Source organism: Ictalurus punctatus, chromosome 21, assembly GCF_001660625.3.
Source record: "Ictalurus punctatus breed USDA103 chromosome 21, Coco_2.0, whole genome shotgun sequence".
In the NCBI taxonomy this organism is placed as follows: Eukaryota; Metazoa; Chordata; class Actinopteri; order Siluriformes; family Ictaluridae; genus Ictalurus; species Ictalurus punctatus.
Genome location: NC_030436.2, coordinates 8,655,102 through 8,680,000, shown reverse-complemented (window position 1 = coordinate 8,680,000; position 24,899 = coordinate 8,655,102). Strand labels below are relative to the sequence as shown.

Sequence of the window (24,899 nt, the reverse complement as noted above, 5' to 3'; positions counted from 1 at the left end):
ACACGAAACATGATTTATACCAACATGGCAACTCAGTGACCATTTTATCCAGAACACAGGTTCATGCAGTTTTCTAATCTGTGTGGCAGCAGTGCAGTGCATAAAAGTGTGCAGATACAGATCAATAGATCAATCTCTTCAGTTAACAGTGATTTACTCTCATTGGCTAGTGAGATTTGGCACCCTAACCAGGAAGTTCAGTGGTGTTAGATTTGGAGCGCGTTCTGGATGTGGTTCTGTGTATAGTTCTAGTGTTTGCACTTTGTAGTGGAAATGATTTGTTTACTTACTTAGTATATTAGTTCGTAATTAATATTTTGGGTAGTCTCGTACGACTATTTTTTCGAGATAGCGGCACAGAGCATCGTCGTCGTCATCATCGTCATCATCCTCCTCAAGCTGTCAATCCATATCTCACTAGCCAATGAGAGTAAATCTCTGTTAAGCCCCGCCCACACAAGAGGCCAGAACAGCGAAGACGAAAAGCGTAAGCGAAAAGTCTGAAAACGTAAATGCGTAAAAAGCGTAAATGAAAACTGCAGCGCGTAATCATAAATCATGATTAGTGCAAAGGAAGCTTAGGAAATTATTAACAAACAGTGATGTATATTTGAAGACCAGGTGAAATTTTTGCCACCGAGTTCACTGTTTTCAGTTTCAGAGTGTTTTTCTTCTTTCCCGTTGTAAATTGAAAAGTCACGTTCAATACTTTTTGCTGGTTCGAGCTAACAGAAAGGCTACAGCAACTCAAGTAACCACTCTGCAGAAAAGCATCACAGAACGCCAAGCGATGTTTGTTTTCCCAATCTTCCTCCGCCCAGTTTCAGCGAGTCCGTGCCTGCCGTGGCCGATTCAACCCGACGCGTCCTTTGCTGTTGTAACCTGTCCACCTCATTTTTCGAACACGTTGCTTGTCCTGAGATGCTTTTCTGCTCATCATGGTAAATGAGCAGTAAAGAGTGGTCCTTCGTTGTCAGCTTGAACCGGTCTGGCCGTTCTCCTCATCCGAAACAGATCATTTCGATCCGAAATGTATAACCGAGTCAAAATAGCGTCACTTTAAAGTGTGCTTTGATTCTCAGGGTTGCTCCAGCGAGCACGAGGCTGTATCGGACAGGGAGGACCAGCGCTCTGGGAGTGAGAGCAGCAGCTACGGCATGCTGAAGAAGAAAAAGAAGAAGCCCAGAGAAAAGAAGGAGAAGAAGGGCAAATGGAGGAAGAAGGACGACGATGACGACGACGACGACGATGACGGAAATATGAAGGTTGGATCAATTTTCTCAAAGGTGTGATGATATATATTGCGGAAGTAGTGTCAAATAGTGTCAAATAGTTATTAATATTATACCGTGCTGGCATAAATAATGACATATTATTCAAATATTATTTATCGGCATGTTGTGTTCCTTAGTTGTGAAATATTGGAGTCTCCTTCCGGAAATGTTCAATATTAAAGAAGGCTTTATCATATCAAAAATCTTACACTATTCTTTGTTTACCAACGCTTTTTTAGTAAACAAATCTGTTTATTTCTGGCCTAAATTACATGCAGTGTCCGCTGTAGGAGTCCCGGTGAGTTAGCTGTTACTATAGAAATAGAACGCGTGCTTTATTATAAACCAGAGATTAAAATTACAGTCAGAACTATCGTTCACACTGCTTTTAGAGAAAATTAATCGACACCTTCGAACCAATCATAATTACGAATTTAACAGCAGCGTGGAATACATTTCAGAAGGCTAAACGTGGCATAACAAGTCAGTCGGATAAATATTCAACCAGTTTAAACCAAATACATTGAGCACTTGCACCATTTCCTGTCATGTCACCTCCTTATCTTCATAAAATGCGAAGCTATAAACGGATTGACGGATGTGACGTGAAATGACACGTTCCCAATTGTTGGGGAACAGTTCCTGAGGTCCTTTCTTTCCTTTCTTTTTGTGTCCTCCAGGAACCCAAATCTTCGAGTCAGCTAATGGAGGAGTGGGGTCTCGAGGACGTCCAGTACGCCTTCTCCGAGGACGATTACAAAACCATAACCAACTACAAGGCCTTCAGCCAGTTCCTCAGGTTCTCCTTTAAGATAAAGCATCGTTTCAACTTCACAAATGCTCAAATGCTAGAATTTATATCGGGTTTCTTAGGGACTTACAGTAGATACACAGTCCATTTACCATTCAGCTGGTTAAAATAGTGAGAATACTGTTGCTTGGCAACAGGAAAATAGCTAGCACGGGCCTTTTATGCATACATTGTATAGGTGCAATCACGTTTAAAAAAAATGACACCGAAATATCAGGCATGTTAACATTTACCTCAAACGTGTTAATAAATGATGTAAAAAAAAAACCTCCATGTAAGCAGAATTACATTGGAATTAGTCTTAGCACTGACTGCTAACTGTGTAACTTATTTGAGCTCCAGTTACTGTCATACAGTTTATTTAAAACCGTGAGTACACAACAGTGCTTAAATACACCATCTTTGGGAAAATTTTGATTCCTGGATCATATGCAAAGATCTTAGTGTTGAGGTTAAACTGTATTTATAGTAATCATAAAGATTCTATCAAGCATCTGGAAAATTTACCACATATTCATTAAGTATGCATGTGAAAGGTTTCAGAGAGGCCATTTTTTATTTATATCCATATATATATATATATATATATATATATATATATATATATATATATATATATATATATATATATATATGTGTGTGTGTGTGTGTGTGTGTGTGTGTGTATATATATATATATATATATATATATATACTAGTTAATTTACGTTAATGTTAAATTATATGTTGCATTTTATGGATACGTTTTTGACAAATAAAGCCATGCTCACGATTAAATAGCTATCTTTTTTTCACTATCCTATTTTTACCTGATATTTAGGCCTCTCATCGCCAAGAAAAACCCCAAGATCCCGATGTCCAAGATGATGACGGTGTTAGGCGCTAAATGGCGCGAATTCAGCGCCAACAACCCGTTTAAAGGTAGTTCGGCGACGGCTGTAGCCGCTGCAGTGGCTGCCGCCGTGGAAACGGTCAACATCACGCCTTCGATCTCCATCAGCAGCGTCCAGCAGCTCTCTCCAATGGGGCAGGTCAAAAAAGCCAAAACCAAAGAGGGCAAGGGTGAGGATGCTTGTCTTCTTATTAATATTAAGTATTAAGAATGGAGCGTGTGTAAACTTTTGAACCGGTTCATTTGTGTAAATTCATTCTTTATTGTGTCTTCTGGACTATATGTAAACATCTGTTATGTGTAATAGCTGATTCATGGCAGAATTAAATAAACAACAAAATGCAGTTTTTATGATCCTCAGTATTTATTTATTTATTACAATTATGAACCTTTTACAGATTCTGCAAGGCGTATGTAAACTTATGACCTCAGCTGTATATTAATGCACTTGTTGTAATATGTTCTTGTGTCCGGGATAACAACGTACACTGGGACGTAAATGGATTGAAATAAACGTGTAGCTTTTTTTTGGAAGCAGTCCAAAAAATTCTGGGTGTCTGGTTGTCAATAACATCACATTTTTTGTTTCTTATTAACTTTAATAAGATTAATAAGTGAGGCTGGTGATGGAATGACTGTTTATAGCTGCTATAATGTGACGTGCGATCACAGGAACTAGCTCGAGTCTGCACCACAACATTGAAAGTAACTATAAACAGCTAGAGATGCTAGTGTTAGAAGATTGTCAATGCAGTTTTGAAGTAAACAATCACATTTAAGACGCGTTACATTATGTATTGTTTTCTTATTACAGCATGCCCACAAGTGTGTTATTCCTTACTTAACGTCTTTAAATCTGGGACAGCTTATTGACGGAGCTGTCTTTTCTAGTGGTTTCAATAATTGTAAAAGTTATTTTCATATTTATTATTTACTTTAATAAACTTCAAAATGTTAAACTATACCGTCTCGTATATCTATAGCCAAATTTGCATTTTATGTATGTTTATTCATAACCGATGGATTGATCTTGGACAAAAACAAATGAGTTTTGATTAGTTGATTAAAACACACATAACAGCGCTCGACAGCCATTTAATTTACACATTAAAATCGCAGAGGAAAAAGAGTTTATTTAACACCTTAGAGTTTATTTACAGCTCCTCATGTATAATTCAGTTTTTAATATTAATAAGAGTTCTTCAGAGTGTATCCAGACCTTTAACACTGCTGTATAATATGTCTGTGCATTATTGAAGCGATTATATTAAATGCCTTTTTTGATCGTCACAGGGCCGAGCGCAAGGAAGAAGAGCAAGCAGCCGAAGGACACGAAAAAGAAAGCAAAAGCCAAGAAGCCCAAATTGAAAGCAGGCCAGAGCAGCAAGAGGAAAAAAGCCTCCTCTGTAAGTGTGGCCTTGTGTTGTAGAGCCAGAACTTGTGTCGTGTGTGCAATTCCCGCTCAATTTCATGGTAGTTTTTAATTTTTTATTTAACTGCATAGATACTTAAAATGTACTTTATATGCTCACATAAGGGTCCGTACGATGTCTCCTTCTTTTCCCCGACAGAGCGAAGACGATTTCTTAGACGACTTCTCCGACTTCGATGACATCAGCATCCACAGTGCCTCCGTTCGCTCCGACGCCTCGGGGGTGCCCAAGAAGAAAACGAGACGAGGACGCAAAAAGAGGAAAAGTAAAGAGACCATTTTCTACATTTTCCTCTTTTTTTTTTAATACTCTGAGACTCCGAAGGCGTGTGCGAAAAGCCTAACATCAAAGAAAGATCAGTTGACGAAATAGAGAGAAGACATAGGTGATAAACTCAAGTATGTGAAACATGAATTACTTAAAATCCACTTATTTGTTAAAGATCACATTTCATTCTTTGTAACTGGACTTTCCCTTTGTTACACTTTGAGTCAGTATTATTTCTCTTCCAGCTTTCCTTTTCTCTCTTGTGCTTTTTTTTGTTTTCTTGATTGGATGTCTGTGCTCTTGGTTCCCTCTCCCCTCCCCCCTCCCCCTGAGTGAAGGAGAAGACGGAGACGGCTACGAGACGGACCATCAGGACTATTGTGAGGTGTGTCAGCAGGGCGGTGAGATCATTCTGTGTGACACCTGCCCCCGAGCCTATCACCTTGTGTGTCTCGAGCCTGAGCTGGAGAAGGCCCCCGAGGGTAGATGGAGCTGCCCTCACTGTGTGAGTCAATTTCACCTTCAGAAAAAAAAAAATTATTCAACTGTAGCATCACATACTGCTCTATAAACCTGGACACAACTTTTTCCTATGAATTACTGTGTACTTTAAAACCTAATGTGCAAAATGTGTATAAAAAATGAGTATCTTTTACATACTGTTTAGTAACACATTGAGACGTTTTACAGAACTTCTGTTCTTCAGAAGTTCTGCAAACTTCTGTCGATAGTCACTAATTTGGGGCTGAGGGTTCGATTCACCCTGCTGCCCTGTGTGTGCGGAGTTTGCTTGTTCTCCCCGTGCTGCGGGGGTTTCCTATGGGTACTCCGGTTTCCTCCCCCAGTCCAAAGATCTGCATGGTAGGCTGATTGGCATGTCCAAAGTGTCCGTATTGTATGAGTGGGTGTGTGATTGTGCCCTACGATGGATTGGCACCCCGTCCAGGGTGTCCCCCACCTTGTGCCCAATGCTCCCTGGGATAGGCTCCAGGTTCCCCGCGACGCTGAAGGATAAGTGGTATAGAAATGGATGGATGGATTAACATATTTGCAATGCTTGGCCCCGCCTACTTTGGTTGGCCAATGGTTGCTCCATGTTCTGTTGCTATGAATCAGCAGCTCTCTCCCTATAAATAAACAGCAGCTTGGGCAGTATTTCTATTTTCAAATTTGTTATCATTAATATAGTAACAACTAATGCATAGGTATGGTGGATGTTCCACATGTACACATGAAAACCCGTGTGTGATTGTTGACATGCTGACGTTTTCTACCATTTTTGGAAGGAGTCTCCAGTGTCAGCGGAATTTGTCAAGTTTTCCAACACAGGAAAGCCTTCGCAATGGAGGACTTTCCAATTTCTCAGTAACAAGCTTCATTTTTTTGTCTTCAAGACAGTGGATGTTTCAACATTAGCTGTAACTATAAACAGATAAATGGTAAGCGTTGCCATTTAATAAATAAATATTTAGCAAATTACTAAAACACTTGGTCACAATCTGATCATTTCCGTATAACAGCATGCCCTGTCATGTTTTATTCCTTATGTGTTGTATATTACTACCTTCTTTGGTAAAATATCCACTTTTGTTCCACAATATCTGAGGAAATCCCTACTGTTATTGCATTGTAGCTCTGGTTGTCTGAAATTCTGACATGCTATTTATTTCACTTCACGTTTATTACGTTATGAATCTCTTTTAAAGTGAGTATTAGCTCAAACGGAAGCTTGTCGACACGACTTCCATTGCTTTTTGTACTTTGAATTGAATCTAATTGAACTGTATTTTACCCCGAGGGGCAAATGGAATAGAAACATAAAAGACTTTCTCTGTAGCACGGCATATAATTAGTTTTAGATAACTGCACCAGCAGCAGTGATGGGAATAAGAAGGACTTGAAGCCCCAGTAGCTGCATGGATGCCAGGGCAACTGGAAATAAATCAGGACGACTTACTTCTTCCTGTCACTGTAGCCTGTTGGTCTACCTAAAAATCGTTTAGGTATCGGCCTGCGGCAGAAACCGAGTCAAACACTTGACAAAAATGTTATTACTACACAACGATGTTGTTGTTAACCCACACAACACTACATAGCGTGAAACACACTCAACCCCCTGAACTTTTGGCTTAACTCTGCCTAGCTCCACCCAGGTAGGAAGAGCTGGATCTGGTCCGACTCAACCCCTGAACTTTTGGCTCAATACTGCCTAGCTCCACCAGGGTAGGAGGAGCTTGGATCTGGTCCGACTCAACCCCCTAGATTTTTGGCTCAACTCTGCCTAGCTCCACCCAGGTAGGAAGAGCTGGATCTGGTCCGACTCAACCCCCTGAACTCTTGGCTGGACACTGCCAAGCTCCACCCAGGTCCACCCAGGAGCTGGATCTGGTCTGACTCAACCCCCTGGACTTTTGGCTCGACTTTGCCTAGCTCCACCCAGTTAAGAGGCACTGGATCTGGTCCAAATCAACCCCCTGGACTTTTGTCTTGTCTCTGCCTAGTTCCATCCAGTTAAGAGGCACTGGATCTAGTCCAACTCAACCCCTTGGGCTTTTGTCTCGATTCTGCCTAGCTCTACCCAGGTAAGAGGAGCTGTATCTGGTTTGACTCCACCCCCTGGACTTTTTACTCAACTTTGCCTAGCTCCACCCAATTAAGAGGCAATGTATCTGGTCCAACTCAACCCCCTTTACTTTTGTCTCGACTCTGCCTAGCTCCACCCAGGTAGGACGAGCTGGATCTGGTCTGACTCAACCTTATGGCCTTTTTGTTCTGCAGTGAGGGGTACATGTCCATTGCAGCATGTGTGAATATAAAGTGGGGCTGGAATTGTAACAGACCATTTATTCAACCGATGAAATTGATTATGCTGTGAAAACGCATAGCAGCTATAATTCTAAAGTATCCATCATCAACTCTCGTTCCCTCACCCATCTCTTTTTTTCTCTCTCTTGAATTTAAAAGATTCTGCTTGTCATTTTACAATGAATTACTCGAGACACTGACACTGCAAACTTCCCAAAAGGATAAATAAATGTCTTCTGACAAAACTTCATGTCAAAGATCAGCTTTTACTATAGAAATGATAAATTATTAGAATGATTATATCATTACATTTTCTATATTAGGGTTATAGATTGTCATATTTATGTGTAAGTCTTAGTTTGAGCTACATTTTGATAATCTTATGTCCTCAGGAGAAGGAGGGAATTCAGTGGGAAGCAAAGGATGATGACGAGGAGGAAGAGGACCCTGCAGGAGAGGAAGAGGACGACCACATGGAGTTCTGTCGAGTGTGTAAAGACGGCGGAGAGCTGCTATGCTGTGACACGTGTCCTTCCTCCTACCACATTCACTGCCTGAACCCGCCTCTGCCCGAGATCCCCAACGGAGAGTGGCTGTGCCCGCGGTGCATGGTGGGAAAATTCACACCTGTATACTGCTTTGAATTTTATAATCTTTTATAGTATGTTTGAGTGCAGAAGTTTGCATACCCTTTGCACACTTACACTAATGAGGAAATTGTTTAAGTTAAGATATTAATAATTTTTTTTTCTTAAAGAATTTTTGTGATAATATGCAAATATAAAAAAAGAAACCACACACATTGGGGTGAAAACATTTGCACTCAAATGTAGTTGCACGCAAACTATTCATTTAGTTAGTGATGATGACTGAAATACCCATCCCCAAACAATATTTTTTCGAATAAGTGCAAACAAATTTGTTCTTAGAGTAAACGTATAAAAATATGGCATATTCTTTCCCCAGTGCCCCCCTCTTAAAGGGAAAGTCCAGAAGATTCTGCACTGGATGTGGGGGGATCCGCCTTTACCCCCCGAGCCTCTCTCCACTCAGGATGGTAAAAAGGAGGACATACCGGTCAAACCTCCACTAAAGGGTCGTCCCGAGAGGCTGCTGTTCGTGAAGTGGGCGGGGCTGTCCTACTGGCACTGTTCCTGGGTCAGCGAGCTACAGGTGATGAAAATATTTTATTCATATTTTATCGCCCTTTGAGTGCGTTTGTCTAAGCTCATTTAATTGTGGCCTTTTGTTCAGCACACCGTCCCGTACTAGTCATTTTCACAGCAAAATATATAACGGTATGCTGCTTTTTTTTAAATAAAAAATTTAAAGGTAACTTACATTAATTACATAACAAATGTCAATTATGTCAATGCAATTTTGAATTTATTTCTTGTATAATTTTTTTTTTTTTTCATTTTGTGGATGAAAGTCCATACATTTTTGTCCCCAGAAAGGTTTTGATGACCAGAAAATGAATATTCTGAGTCAAAGTATTAGGGTTTGTTTTGTTTTTTGTTTTGTTTTTTGGACAAATTTTGTGAACAAATTCATTCTGTGGCACAATATGAGCTCCCCAAATCACCAAAATACATTTGATAAATTTTTGCTGTGTTATTAATTAAATAACAGCCAAAAAAATGTAAAAAAAAACAAAAAAAAAACTACAGAGTGTTTATTATTTATTATTACATTTTGGTGCTGTCCCCCATACATTTATACAAATAAGTTTTCGTTTGGTTTTGTAATAAAATAAATTTATTTCATTTTGCTAAACAGTGCTGTAATATACATTTATAATTGTGCTGTAATATACATTATTATTCTAATTGCTCTAGATGGTATTGTTTAGTTAAAAAAAAAAAACCTCAGCCTTAAGTACTGCAATGATGTAACGTCCCATCCTTTTACTCTCTTGTTTTGTCCTTCTCTGTAGTTGGAGCTCTATCACACGGTCATGTACAGGAATTACCAGCGGAAGAACGACATGGACGAGCCGCCACCCTTCGACTACGGCTCGGGTGAAGAGGAGCTTAACAACGAGAAGAGGAAGAGCAAAGACCCACAGTATGCCGCTATGGAGGAGCGTTTCTATCGCTATGGGATCAAACCCGAATGGCTAATCATCCACCGGATTCTCAATCACAGGTTAGAGAACCCTAACACCTGTGGTCTGTTTTTATCTTGTTTTACATCAAGACCATCACTATGCCGTATGTGTTTTCTTGAATAAATGTTGTGTGCTACGTCTAATATACAGTATTTATGTTGTCTGCATGCATCATGCAGTTTTGACAAAGACGGAGACGTTCACTACCTGATCAAATGGAGAGATTTACCGTACGACCAGTGCACCTGGGAGATCGACGACTTCGACATCCCCGAATATGAGAGTTTTAAACAGGCCTACTGGGACCACCGGTAAAGCCACTGACATTGAGGAAGTAATATATATAGCATACATAATAAATAGTCAAATTAAACCTCTTCATAATCTTGTGACTGTTTGTTTAAGGGAGCAAATGCTAGGTGAAGACCATCGTCCCCTAGTGGTGAGAAAAGGAAAGAGCCTGAAAGAGGAAGTGAAGAGGAGAGACGCTCCTCCTGAAACTCCGGTTGTGGACGTGAGCACGTTCATTTCTTGAATTCACCATTAAAACTGTGAAGTCAGCCCTAAATTAATCCTCGATGTAATGTTCCAGTTATAATGACCTATTTTGTTTTGGAACAGTGCTAAAAATAATGTTTTCAACCCAAAACATTATGTGCTTTGACACGTTTTTCCGAATGAAACGAATTCGAATTTGTACACGGATTATACCGAGTATATTCAGGTTCATTAAAAACAATGGGATCTCCATTCCTGTGACATTTTTTTGTCCTGTTAAAAAGAGAAAAAAAGAGAGGCTGTTGAGGGAACGACTGTTTATAACCTATGTGACATTCCACAGCGTTAAATGCAACTATAAATGGTTAAAAAGGATTGTTTTTTTAATAACTACAAAGCAATAAATAAGTAATCATTGGCAAATTGCTGTGATATAAGAGGGAATAATAGACTTTGGGAAAATAATCAGCTTCTGAGGGGTAACAGTGAATCCGCTTCATGATGGGTTGCATTACACACCCTGCTGTTGAGCCTTTGGGAATTTCTAAATAAATCTTGTAGAGTAATATTAATTTTAAATCCAGTTTTAAATCTTAGAATAGTGAACGCACTGCAAGGATTAATTCTAGACCTTTCTTTTGTCCATAGCCCACAGTTAAATTTGAGCAGCAGCCGTGGTACATCGATGCTACAGGAGGAACTCTGCACCCGTACCAGCTGGAGGGTCTGAACTGGTTGCGTTTCTCCTGGGCACAGGGAACCGATACCATCCTGGCTGATGAGATGGGACTGGGCAAGACGGTGCAGACAATAGTGTTCCTGTACTCGCTCTATAAAGAGGTGAGAGATGGTTACTCCTCTGAGTTAACGGACTTCCGCTGACTTCTTTATTATAACTTTAAAATAAGTGCACTTGAACTGAGAATGAGACCACAGAGTCAAAAAGCCTGAAAACGCAGGCTTTAAATTGATTGAAAATTAGATTGAAAAATGTCGTACAACTACGACAAACAGCTGTTGTTTACAGTTTAAGAACTAGCGGTATGACGTTTAAACGTTACACCACAGGGTTGTTGAATTCTCAATTCCGATTAGTCAGAAGGTGTTGATTCATTTTCTATAACAGCGTCTCTGACAGTAGTAGGTGGGGATGAGGGGATGCAGACTTTAACACACTGAAAAAGACACACTATTAGCATCACATAAATATATATTAATAAAATTGGTTTCACTCTGCCCACGATTGACATTTTCTCCTTCATTCTTTTGAATGTCCATGGAATAAAATAAAATATCAGATGCCACGAGTGTACCTTCTGCCATCATTTACACATTTGAATGACCGTGTAACACAAAGCAATGCGATAGCATGAAATTAAAAATGACCTTATATGGCCATGGGCATTGTTTCGACTCAGGACAGCTGGAATTTGCTGCTATTGTCAAGCAACTGTCTCACACTGTACACAACAGCGCTTCACCTAACGCTTCAGGCTAACGGTTGAGAGGCAGGAATTTGGCCAATAGTTACGGCAAGCCTTTTATAATCGACCAATCGGTGTGCGAGAAGGTGGGAATTACAGAGAGTGGTTAAAGCAATGCAAATATACGCACACAAGATGCAGTATTAGACCATAAGCACATCATAATGAAACTAAAGCTGAATGACGGACATTTTCTCAAATTTAGAAATCCCGGCCGGACGCTTTTTTAAGGTCCGGAAAAGAGGACGTATCCGGGAAAAAGAGGACGTACGGTCACCCTAACAAAAGCATTTCATAGAACATTGTGTCAGTGTAATGGATTACAGTTACCAGTTTTTTTGTATGTAGTTTTTTTTTTTTAATGACTGTGTATACCTTTTACAGGTAGATTTTTAATATTGCACGATGATGGTTCTCTCTCTGTCTCTGTCTCTCTCTCTATCTATTCAGGGTCACTCTAAAGGCCCGTTCCTGGTCAGCGCTCCATTGTCCACCATCATTAACTGGGAGCGAGAATTTGAGATGTGGGCTCCGGAATTTTACGTGGTGACATACACGGGCGATAAAGACAGCCGGGCAGTGATACGGGAGAACGAGTTCACGTTCGAGGACAGCGCTGTCAAATCAGGCCGCAAAGTTTTCCGCATGAAGGTAGAAAATACAAGAGAATTGAGTGCAAAAGTTTGCGAACCCTTGGTATTACCGATGTTCCGTCAGTCAACCACAGCGACACTTCTGTGTTCAGTTGTGGACTTATCTGCAGAAGAGGGCGGACAGCGCTTTCCTCCGAGTATGTTACGCTGCCCTGTGGATTTTCTTCTTCCACTCTTTGGTCTTTGTGTCTATGATTCTTCTGTTTTTAATTATTTTCTGTTGTAGCTCTTGTGATAATTGTAAAATAGAGGTGCATTTTTCCCCTAGTAAGATTCCAAGGGAGCTGCAAACCATAGTTAAACTCTCTCTCTCTCTCTCTCTCTCTCTCTCTCTCTCTCTCTCTATATATATATATATATATATATATATATATATATATATAGATGAATAATTGCATCTAGTCATATGGATTTTGTTTCTTTCATCAACGCAGAAAGACACACCTGTGAAGTTCCACGTGCTGTTGACCTCGTATGAATTGATCACCATTGATCAGGCTATTCTGGGCTCCATCACTTGGGCATGTTTGGTCGTGGATGAAGCCCATAGACTGAAGAATAACCAGTCTAAGGTATAGGTTGTTTTTAGACATCACAACACCCATATTTCCTCCATCTTAATCTGAATTTATTGTGTAAATACAATGTTAATACCTTAGTAATGTAAACATATATGTGGTAAGTTAAGAATAAAATATAGTTATAGGAAAATGATCAACGATAACATAATAGAATGAGCTTGTTAATAGAAACCTATGATTCTGCATTACAGCTGGTACTATCATCAGAGCTGCTGTTATAGAACATTCTGACCAATCAAAACAGAGAATTCAACAACACTGTGGTATAGAACAGAAATACTGACTGTAGCTTTGTAAGCATTGATACTCATGACACACGTTTTGTTTTTTTCTTCTTCAGTTTTTCAGAATTCTGAATGGCTATAAGATTTACTACAAGCTGCTCCTGACCGGTACGCCTCTGCAGAACAATCTGGAAGAGTTATTCCACCTGCTGAACTTCCTCACTCCAGAGCGCTTCAAGTAAGTGCACATGGAGAACATTCACACCATCAAATCATCAGTTTATTTTATCACACAGTACAATGATACTGATTTTAGGCTTCTCTAATATCTGACCTTGTATTGTCAACTCCAGAACTGTTGACAGCTCTAAATACATTTATGCAAATTGTCGTCATTCTTAAATTCTAAATTGAAAAAAAACCAACAGTTTTTCACAAAATTTAGAAAATGTAAAAATCGTACTCCATGCTTGAAAAAAATATGATAGGATAAAACTCAAATCCCTGTAGCTCAAAATAACATGAAGGGTGCCAATAATTCTGGAAGTTCTGAACTACGTATGCAATTTGATACATTGGTCTATTATATATTTATTTGTGATTCAGATATGATCTACTTTCATCTCCAGAAGCTAACGGAGTATGTGTTTGATGTGTGCAGTAATCTGGAGGGATTCCTCGAGGAGTTTGCTGACATTTCTAAAGAAGATCAGATTAAGAAGCTGCATGACCTGTTGGGACCTCACATGCTGCGGAGGCTGAAGGCCGATGTCTTCAAGAACATGCCAGCAAAAACCGAGCTAATTGTGCGCGTGGAGCTCAGCCCTATGCAGAAGTGAGAACATGCTTCCTGTCTCACTGTGACTAATGAATGAATCAGTAGTGCTTTACATGAACGTTCCTCAATCTAACATTAATTACTGCATTAATTAACCTCATACCACAGCACTGGTGAATTTTCAGCTCATGTCAGAAGGTGCTGATTATTATGTTTCTATATATCCATAATGGCAGCTCTATTATTACTATTACTATTACTACTACTACTACTACTACTACAGTTAATACTACTAATAATAGTGCTATTAATACTAGTAATACTACTACTAGTACTACTACTGGTACTGTGATTACTACTATTAATGCTGCTACCATGATTGCTATTACTACTAGTACTGTCACTATTGCTATTAATATCAGTGCTGCTACTAATACTACTATCCTTTTTACTAAAAGTACTATTAGTACTGCTGATGCTACTACTACTACTACTACTACTACTGCTATTACTATAACTACTATTAATATTGCTACTACTAATACTATTAATAGTAGTACTATTAATATCAGTGCTACTACTACCACTACTATCCCTTTTACTACTATTACTATTATGTACTGCTGCTACTACTACTACTGCTATAACTACTATTAATATTACTACAACTGTTACTACTACTACTGCTGCTGCTGCTACTACTACTACTACTACTACTACTGCTATAAATACTATTAATATTACAACCACTACTAATACTACTAATATTACTACTAATACTATTACTAGAACTATTAATATCAGTGCTACTACTACTACTACTATCATTTTAATACTGTTAATATTAGTACTGCTGCTTCTACTACTATTACAGTTAATACTACTAATACTAATGCTATTAATACTAGTTCTACTACTGCTACTGCTGGTTCTGTGATTACTACCATAGTTAATATCAGTGCTGCTACTGCTACTATTATTAATATCCCTTTTACTACTAATACTATTAGTACTGATCATGCTACTACTAATACTAATACTACTATAACTATTATTAATATTACTACTACTAATACGATTACTAGTACTATTAATATCAGTGCTACTACTACTATCCCTTTTAGCAGTATTACTATTAGTACTGCTGCTATTACTACTGCTATTGCTACTAGTAATACTCCTACCACTATTACTATTACTACTACTATTAATATTAGTGCTACTACTATGACTACTACTACTATCCCTTTAGTACTATTACTATTAGTACTGCTATTACTAATGCTAGTACCATTACTCTTACTACTACTATTACTACTGCTATTACTACTAATTCTACCACGAGTAGTAAATATTTTTTATTTATCGATTGATTTTAAAACACTTTGTGGTCCCTCTGGAACCGAACTACATTAAACAGTGTGGCATGCATGTTGTTGTAATGTATGATCTCAGGAGCTGAGCTTGAGTTGTATTTGATCCCCCCATCCCCATCCCCCGCCCCCACCACCGCTCCCACAGAAAATACTACAAGTTCATCCTCACGCGAAACTTTGAAGCTCTGAACTCTAAAGGAGGCGGAAACCAGGTTTCACTTCTCAACATCATGATGGACCTGAAGAAATGCTGCAATCACCCGTACCTGTTCCCTGTGGCGGCTGTGGTGAGTGAGTGTATGTATGTGTGTGTGTATGTTTGTGTTTAAGGGAAAAGCAAGGAAAACCATTTGCTTCAAAATTATTGGTACTCATAATGGAAATGAGCGAAAGGTATGGGAATATGTATTTTTGTATTGTTTTTAGTTTTTGTATTTTTCTTAAGTATTGGCACCCCCGCAATCAGTATTTCATTATGGCGCCTGTGGAGAAAACAGCCCCGAGCCAATTCCTGTAAAATCTAACAAAGTTCGAGAACCGTTTGGAGGAAACTTAGATTACTTTCTACCTTCAACATGCTTCTATTTATAAATTTCACCCCCCCCCCATTTGCTCTGTAATGTTTATTTCTTGCATCATTTTTTTTGGGGGGGCGGGGGGGTTCTAGTAAAGGGTGCCAATAATTTTGGAGTTGACTGTAATATTCCAAAGAATGAACCGCTTAGCATCTATGTATATTTTTGTTACTGTTTTTATTGCTTGGCATATTAGAACATGAGCATTGTTGGTCAATTTGTTTACAGGAGGCCCCTGTGTTACCAAACGGGTCCTACGATGGGAACCTGCTGGTGAAGTCCTCAGGCAAACTCACTCTGCTTCAGAAAATGCTCAAGAAGCTCAAAGACGACGGACATCGCGTCCTTATTTTCTCCCAGGTTATTACCGAGTGTGAAAACAACAGCACGAATATAAACACACAGTTTACGTTTCCTCCCGTGTGTCTTGTTTTTGAGCAGATGATTAATTACAGTCAGTGTGAGGAATGAGAACAGAGCGCATTCATCTTTAGATGACAAAAGGTCGCTGCTGTATTTATTTTCACCGTATTATTTATTCCCCAGACACATTTCTTTTACACTATTATGCTGTGTGTGCGTTAATCTAATGGGAGGATGCTGCGTTTAAAACAGCTGCGGCTCATTTCCTTCCAATTTGACTTTCTTTCTAATTCGCCACCCGCTTGTCCCTTCGCCCAATCTTGCGCATAAATCTGCATGTTAATAAGAGGCTGGAGGAACAAAAGAAACCGACAAACAGTTGTTCTGTGTAAGAGAGTATCCCTTTAGTCCAGCATGTCCCTTTTGAGTTTATATTGATTGCGTAGTTTATTTTAAAATACCTCCAACATACATTTACATCAATTATTACATAATAATATTGATTGAGTCTGTTGGCCATTTTACATTTTGACCATTTTTTCAAATAATATTTTCATTTCACCTTGTTACTTTTAGATCAGCACGGCACTGTTGTTTTGCGTTGTTTGTTCTGTCCTCATGTATCACGTTACGCTCGCCTTGTTGCATGTAAGTCTTGGGTGCTGTTTTGTTTGATACTTTATTAAATGTTTCACTGAGATTCTGCATTTGCATCTGCCTCTAAGTCAATATCGTGACAGAACACAAGACGAATCGATGGATGCAGCAGATTTTTTTCTGCGTGCAAGAGGCCCTTTTTAAAAGGGAAAAACTGCGGTGGGAGAAGGAAGGGAGATTCTTCATGATCAAGGCTAATAGGGAATGGCTCGACATGATGCAATTCATCAGGGCGTATATCGAGAAGGAGCCTTCCAGTCAGGCGGAAACCATCTCCCACACTCCCTCCCCTAATGTGGAGCTCGTTCAGCCTGCCGAGTCAACAGAGAACGTCGTTCAGCCTCCCTGCTTGACTGAGGATGCCTGTTCAGCTGAGAATACCACTCAGCATCCTTGTTAAGCTGAGGACATTGCTCTGCCTCCTGGTATGGCCAAGAGCGCTGCTTTGCTTGCCTGCTCTACCTTGGACGTCACTACGCCAGGCTCCTCTTCAGACATTGCTACAACCTTCCTACTCAGTTGAGGACGTCGCTCCGCCTTCCTGCTCGGGTTGAGGAAATCGCTCCGTCATCCTGCTCCATTCAGGACGCCGTTATGCCTCCCTGCTCCATGGAGGACATTGCTCCCCCCTAATGCTTCATGGAGAGCATCGCTCCCCCCTCTGGCCTCGCGGAGAACTTTGCTCCCCCCTCTGGCCTCGCAGAAAGCATCGCTCCCCCCTCTAGCTTCATGGTGAATGTCGCCCCCCCATCGGGCTCCGCCTTGGGCTTTGTTTCCCCTGCAGACTGCGCAGACGCCATCACACCACGCTTGAGCCAGGCCGGCGAGATCACATAATCTCTCTACGGTGCGGAAGAGACCGACCCACATCTGAACCTCAGTGAACACGTCAAGGGTCCTCTATCCAGCCCCGCGAGGGAGGGCACACTATGGAACTCTGAAACGCTTAGGGACTCTGAAATGCTCTGGGGTTCCCGGACCCCTCATGAACTAGTTACATGCTTCAGGAGCCACGCGTTAATGGGGTTGGGGGGTGGGGGGTATCTGTCAGGTGATATCGGAAAAGGACTAGAAACTACTTTCCCATCATCCACTGCACCATGTCACGTCTCATTCACATACTTCATGTTTAGCTCATTAGCACTGGTGTGTATATATAGTCACGTTCAGCACTGCACTGTTGTTTTGCGTTGTTTGTTCTGTCCTCATGTATCACGTTACGCTCGGCCTTGTTGCATGTAAGTCTTGTGTGGTGTTTTGTTTCATACTTTATTAAATGTTTCACTGAGATTCTGCATTTGCATCCGCCTCTAAGTCAATATCGCGACAAAGATGAATTCACTTAGTCTCTGTAGTACAATTTTTTTTTAAATGTTGCACTTTATGAGAAGAATTGACATAAGACACATTATAGGGAACTTTTATTACTGAATTGTTTATAATTTATTATTGTCTATTATTATTATTATTATTATTATTATTATTAGACATATTTATAATTCAACTATGAACAAAACCTATACATTAAACTACTGACACATATTAGAGTCAAAATAAAAGAGAACATGCATTTATATTTAGAATAAAATTTTATGAATTATGATACCGGTCAGCCATAACATTATAACCACCTGCCTAATATTGTGTAGGTCCCCCTTGTGCCACCAAAACAGCTCTCACCGTTGAGGCATGAGCTCCATAAGACTTCTGAAGGTGTGCTGTGGTATCTGGCACCAAGACATTAGCAGCAGATCCTTTAAGTCCTGTAAGTTGTGAGGTGGGGCCTCCATGGATTGGATTTGTTTGTCCAGAACATTCCACAGACGCTCTGTCGGATTGAGATCTGGGGAATCTGAAGGCTGAGTCAACACCTTGAACTCTTTGTCATGTTCTTCAAACTGTTCCTGAACAATTTTTGGCACTTTTGGCAGCGGACAGGGGTCAGCATGGGCACTCTGACCGGTCTGTGCAAGCCGTGATGTACAGTGTGTTCTGACTCCTGTCTATCATAACCAGCATTAATATTTTCAGCAATTCAGGAAAAAGTCTGTGGGATCGGACCAAACGAGCTAGCCTTCGCGCAGCACATGCATCAGTGAGCCGTAAGTGTCCATGACCCTGGCGCTGGTTCACGATTTGTCCTTTCTTGGACAACTTGTGGTAGGTACTAACCACTGGATACCTGCTGTTGTGGATATGCTCTGCCTCAGTCGTCTAGCCATCACAAATGATTTCCTGTTCCTGTTTTCCTGCTTCCAACACATCAACTTCGAGAACTGACTGTTTACTTGCTGCCTAATATATCCCACCCCTTGACAGGTGCCACTGTAACGAGATAATCAATGTTCTTCACGTCACCTGTCAGTGGTTTTAATGTTATGGCTGATCTGTGTATATTTTGGCTATACCGTATAAATAAATAAACAAACAAACAAAAGCATAAATAAGAGACTTAGATGCTTTAGGAAAAATGAAAAACAAACAAAAAAATAATAAATGGCTGAAAAACAAATGACCACATTGCTGGTTTTTATTGTAATAATGCAGTGATGGTGCCAAATTTATCCTTTGAGCCAAACTCATTATTAAAATGAAAAAAAATGGCATACATAGGTAAAAATTTTAATACATTTTAACATTATCTACAATATTAAATTCTTGTTAGTAACTAAAATGTCAATAAATAGTTCTCCATGTATTCTATTAAGTTTCTCATCTTGTGGTTGATTTGTAAATCTCCTCCTGTGGATCTTCTTTCAGATGACGAAGATGCTGGACCTGTTAGAGGACTTCCTGGAGTTCGAAGGCTATAAATACGAGCGTATCGATGGTGGTATAACTGGAGGACTGCGGCAGGAGGCCATTGATCGCTTCAATGGTGAGCTGAAAGCACTCGATGCTGAGCCGTGTGTCCACCAGGGGGAGATGTTACTCTCGTTAGCCCGTTAACACATTAATATCGATCTGCTGTTTGTGTGTGTGAAGCTCCGGGAGCGCAGCAGTTCTGTTTCCTGCTGTCGACTCGTGCTGGGGGATTGGGAATCAATCTGGCAACCGCTGATACTGTCATCATCTACGACTCTGACTGGAACCCACATAATGACATTCAGGTGAGAACACACAGTTATTATATATCAATAGTAGGCATGATATAAACAGTTAAATTTTCAATGGATTGATTTTACAGTTTCGATGAGGAACTACAATATGAGTAATTTTATTTTCATATTTGGCTGAAATAAAATGAATACACAAATAGTGACCCATGCTAAAATATGGTAACTATTGTTTCTATTATAACTATTTCAATTATAACTATTATAACAATAACATTCATAACCGGTTATCACCACAAAGCTAATTAATATCCCATAATAAGCCTCATCTTCTTAATTCTACTCGTCTTTTTTCTCTTGTCTCTCCATGCAGGCGTTCAGCCGAGCACATCGTATTGGACAGAATAAGAAAGTGATGATCTATCGCTTTGTGACACGGGCGTCAGTGGAGGAGCGGATTACCCAGGTGGCCAAGCGCAAGATGATGCTCACACATCTGGTGGTGCGTCCGGGCCTGGGCTCCAAAACAGGATCCATGTCCAAGCAGGAGCTGGATGACATCCTGAAGTTCGGCACAGAGGAGCTCTTTAAAGACGACGTGGAAGCCATCGGTATGTTTCATTTTAAATTGAATTATTAGCAATGTAAACGATATTTATTGAATTAAGCGCAAAACGTTTTGGAGGTAATGTGACCAGGACCACAGACAGGGATCATTTTTCAGAATTGCAAACGCAGTTTAATGCATTGTTAAATTAGCTCCAAAATTATTGGTACCCTTGGTAAAGATGTGTAAAAAAAACAAAGCAAACAGGTAATGCAAAAAATATCTTTGGTCAGCAGCTTAATCTCATATCAAAACAGATGACAGAAATGCAACCTTTTATGTAAAGTACAAGTACATTTATTAAAGAAAAAATGTACTAAAGGGATTAAGCTAATTAATCACAAATACATTTTTTAAAAAATCCTCTTTACCAAGGGTCCCAATAAATTTGGAGCCTACTGTGAATGGAGTGTAGAGAAAGTACTATGTACTGTACATTGTTGCTGCTTAATGTATGCACTACTAGTAATGCAGTGCAGCTATTACATTACTTTTACTATTACTAACTTTTAGTACCATTACTATTAATAATACTAATACTATTATTACTACTACTACTATTCCTACTACAAAGACTACTACTACTACTAATATTACTGCTATTATTACTGTTACTAATGTTACTACTACTTTTACTACTATTTCTACTACAACAACTACTACTACTTCTACTACTAATATTATTATCATTACTGCTACTACTACTATTAATTCTACTACTGCCACCAACACTGCTACTACTCTTACTACTAATATTAATATTACTGTTATTACTACTAAAACGTTCACTTAAACTCAAACCTACTCAATATATCAAGAAAACTCCTTAATGTTGCCATATTGCAGAGTTTCCTGTGTGTATGATTCACACTAAACAGTGGAGTGTGTCTTGTCTTCACTAGGTGACAGTAAGGACGGAGAGGAAGGCAGTGTGATCCACTACGATGACAACGCCATCTCCAAGCTGCTGGACCGCAGTCAGGATGCCACTGAGGACACTGAGATCCAGAACATGAACGAGTACCTCAGCTCCTTCAAGGTGGCTCAGTATGTGGTGCGGGAGGAGGACGGCGAGGTGAGGGACAAGTCACTGGTTCTGTTTCAGCTCCAAATAAACCATTTCACTGAGATAAATCAGGTTATTTTACAGCATGTAATAATCCTGACTCACTTTGACCTTCCTACTTTCTTTTCTAGCAGATCTCGGATGACAAGTTGTTTACATTGTTAGGGAGGCACGCTCACATAGTTATGATCAGGCAAAATATTATTATTTATGTAATAGTAATCCCCACATGATGTAGTGGAAAGCCTTCCCTGAAGTGTGCAGGGTATTATAACAACAAAGGGGGCCTACAGCTGGAATTGGATGTTCACCATGGACATAGTACGAGTGTCATGGAAAGGTGTCCACAAACTTTTGGCTGTGCAGTGTAACTGTGACGGGAAAATTTGTTAAATCACTGGACATGTGGTTAATATGTTTCCTGCCCTGGGTTCAGAACATAAACTGTGTATGTTGCATTGCCGGCCTCTTGTTAACTCCGTGTGTGACCTGTTGTAGGAGGAGGTGCAGAGGGAGATCATTAAACAGGAGGAGAATGTGGATCCTGACTACTGGGAGAAACTCCTGCGGCATCATTACGAGCAGCAGCAGGAGGATCTGGCACGCAATCTGGGGAAGGGCAAGCGCATCCGAAAGCAGGTCAACTACAACGACACGTCTCAGGAGGACCAAGGTGTATATACACACACACTCACACACACACACACACACACATACACGCACATACACGCACATACACGCACATACAAACACACACTGAGATAGAGAGAGAAATGCACAGAAACTGTATTTATAGTATTAAAGCTATAGGGACAGACAGGGTGGACCTCCTACAGTCTGATGCTTAAGTGTATGTGTGTGTGTGTGTGTGTGTGTGTGTGTGTGTGTGTGTGTGTGCGTGTATGGGTGGGTGTTTGTGTGTGTATGGGTGGGTATGTTGGTATGTGTGTGGGCTCAGAATGGCAGGACGATCTTTCAGACAATCAGTCCGAATACTCAGTTGGATCTGAGGATGAGGATGAAGATTTCGAGGAGAGACCTGAAGGTACTTTTTTTAAAAATCACAAACTCACACAGATCTTTTTTTAAAAAAAGGTCTAATTTCATGAGCGGTTTGTTGATGCTAAATGCTTATGACTACGTAGCAAGAGATTTCCAGCAATTTTATTGGTTTTATAGAAATATACTAAATTTGAAGAATTAAAATATTTATTTTATTTTAAAATACCCAATAGCCATTATCAGTAGAAACAATTACAGTTACACACACAGAGGTCATGTGACCTCCACAGAGTCTCTGTCACATGATGGGACAGTCACATGAAAGAATAGTCTTTTTTTTTTAAAAGGAAAAAAAGAAGTGATATAAATAAAAAAAATTCAGTTTGTTGTTTTCAGAGGTTAAAAAACAGAATTTTTTTCAAAATTCTGTTTCAAATTTTTTTTCTTGTGATAATTTTTTGTCCAATCTAAATTAGGCAACATTAGGGTGAGTTGTACTCGTCCCGACTCAAGGAATCCAGTGATGCCAGGCTTTTAGAGTTTGGATACACGGTTCAAAAGTTATGACCATAAACATATTTCCAAAAATATGACACGATGGTGGCACATTCAGTCAGAATGTTCCTTAGACCCTCCTCAATCAGTGTGCCAAATTTCACAACATTTTACCAGACTGTTTTATGGGCTGCCATAGACAACCTAGCCAGAAGAAGAGGAAGAAGAATAATAATAAGAAGGTGGAATAACAATAGGGTGTCTACGCACATTTGATGCTTGGCCCCCTAATAATAATAATAATAACCTATTAAACCTAATAATATAGACATTTTGATGGCATAAATAACATTTCTTTGTTTATTTTGTTTTTAAGGTTACACAAACTTTTGCACTCAACCATAACATGCTGCTATGATTATACACAACATCGGTCCACTTTCTAAAATAAACTTTTAAAATGACCTAAATGGACTATTTTACAGGGGGACGGCGACAGTCTCGCAGGCAGCTGAAGAGCGACCGGGACAAACCTCTGCCTCCACTGCTGGCTAGAGTAGGAGGAAACATAGAGGTGTGTATGGTCAGGATTTTACTTACACTGGTAGTTGTTTTTAAGTTAAGTATTTAATACTAAACAATGTTTAGTGCTTATAATTACAATAGCATAACATTTCTGCTTTAATGAACATCACACCAATTCTGTCTGATGCCTTTAGAGTTTTATAAAAAATACTCGTGCTGAAATGATTTAGCACTAAATTACTTTAATTAGACTTTATTTTGTTGCTTTAATATTAGTATTTTTTTATGTCAGTAATTTTTGCCTAATTTTTTTTTTTTTTTTAAATGACTGTAAAATTTTACATATTAAACGTGTTACCATTATTTAAAATTTTTCTTAGTTTATTCATTTATTACTTGCAGGATATTAACTAACTAACTAACAGACAGAAAACAGCATTTTATGGCTTAACTTGTGAGCATTATTTTACAGATATAAAATAATGTACTGACTTGCTACCGTTACAATTGAGTAACTTATTATATTATATTATAATTTAGTAAAAACTAAAAATTGTCTTTATCATATTATTGCCACACTTACGCACTTATTACCAATATGTAAAATACTACTATGTCACATCTGTTATTTTACTGTACATATAACATGGGCTTCTGTTAGGAATCCTGTATATTCAGTGAGAATGTTGTCTTATACTGTACTTTATACTGTACTTTTACTGCGCACATGGTGATTTAATTGATTTTCTGTATTTCTGCATGTAATCATGTCTCAATTCCATCCCAGGTACTTGGTTTTAATGCGCGTCAGCGAAAGGCCTTCCTGAACGCCATCATGCGCTGGGGTATGCCTCCTCAAGACGCCTTCAACTCGCACTGGCTGGTCCGAGACCTGAAGGGGAAAAGCGAAAAAGAGTTCCGGTATGATTACACACACAAACACACGAAAAGAAATCCTAGAACTAAAATGAAAAGCCGTTAAAAAGTATTTTGTTGGTAAATTTCCGTACTGTTCCTAATGTAGCTTTTCAAGTTTATATAGTGAGGGTGCCAATAATTCTGGAGTTGCCTGTTTGTTTTTATGAGACTGTTTTAAATTTGTGCCCAACTATTTGTGTTGTGTATTTCAGAGCGTACGTGTCGCTGTTCATGAGACACCTGTGCGAGCCTGGAGCAGACGGAGCGGAGACGTTTGCGGACGGCGTGCCGAGGGAGGGCCTGTCCCGACAACACGTCCTCACCCGGATTGGAGTCATGTCTCTCGTGAGGAAAAAGGTAACAGGTCATTTACAAAATGTATGACGATAATGTAGGATTAAAGGTTCCAATATTGCATACACGGTTGTTTTGGATCGGACCTTTAACAT

General features: G+C 39.5%; 1 protein-coding gene across 3 annotated transcripts in view; it reads left to right on the top strand.

Annotated features, from left to right (window-relative positions):
• chd5 (chromodomain helicase DNA binding protein 5) overlaps positions 1-24,899 on the top strand; it is a 52,500-nt gene that overhangs the window by 16,037 nt on the left and 11,564 nt on the right. For all 3 annotated transcript variants that reach the window (XR_008393186.1, XM_053674182.1, XM_047149554.2), the window contains exons 3-29: positions 1,083-1,265; positions 1,955-2,073; positions 2,906-3,147; positions 4,271-4,383; positions 4,549-4,675; positions 5,016-5,182; positions 7,875-8,093; positions 8,449-8,655; positions 9,419-9,630; positions 9,772-9,903; positions 9,998-10,106; positions 10,739-10,930; positions 12,025-12,225; positions 12,662-12,799; positions 13,149-13,270; positions 13,694-13,867; positions 15,332-15,473; positions 15,990-16,121; positions 19,542-19,659; positions 19,767-19,891; positions 20,211-20,448; positions 21,347-21,519; positions 22,009-22,183; positions 22,469-22,555; positions 23,493-23,581; positions 24,320-24,453; positions 24,663-24,807. Coding sequence is in view for 2 of the 3 variants with exons in the window: in XM_053674182.1 (XP_053530157.1) it covers positions 1,083-1,265; positions 1,955-2,073; positions 2,906-3,147; positions 4,271-4,383; positions 4,549-4,675; positions 5,016-5,182; positions 7,875-8,093; positions 8,449-8,655; positions 9,419-9,630; positions 9,772-9,903; positions 9,998-10,106; positions 10,739-10,930; positions 12,025-12,225; positions 12,662-12,799; positions 13,149-13,270; positions 13,694-13,867; positions 15,332-15,473; positions 15,990-16,121; positions 19,542-19,659; positions 19,767-19,891; positions 20,211-20,448; positions 21,347-21,519; positions 22,009-22,183; positions 22,469-22,555; positions 23,493-23,581; positions 24,320-24,453; positions 24,663-24,807 (4,215 nt within the window). In the remaining variant the exon portion in view is untranslated. The remainder of the gene's footprint in view (positions 1-1,082; positions 1,266-1,954; positions 2,074-2,905; positions 3,148-4,270; positions 4,384-4,548; positions 4,676-5,015; positions 5,183-7,874; positions 8,094-8,448; positions 8,656-9,418; positions 9,631-9,771; positions 9,904-9,997; positions 10,107-10,738; positions 10,931-12,024; positions 12,226-12,661; positions 12,800-13,148; positions 13,271-13,693; positions 13,868-15,331; positions 15,474-15,989; positions 16,122-19,541; positions 19,660-19,766; positions 19,892-20,210; positions 20,449-21,346; positions 21,520-22,008; positions 22,184-22,468; positions 22,556-23,492; positions 23,582-24,319; positions 24,454-24,662; positions 24,808-24,899) is intronic.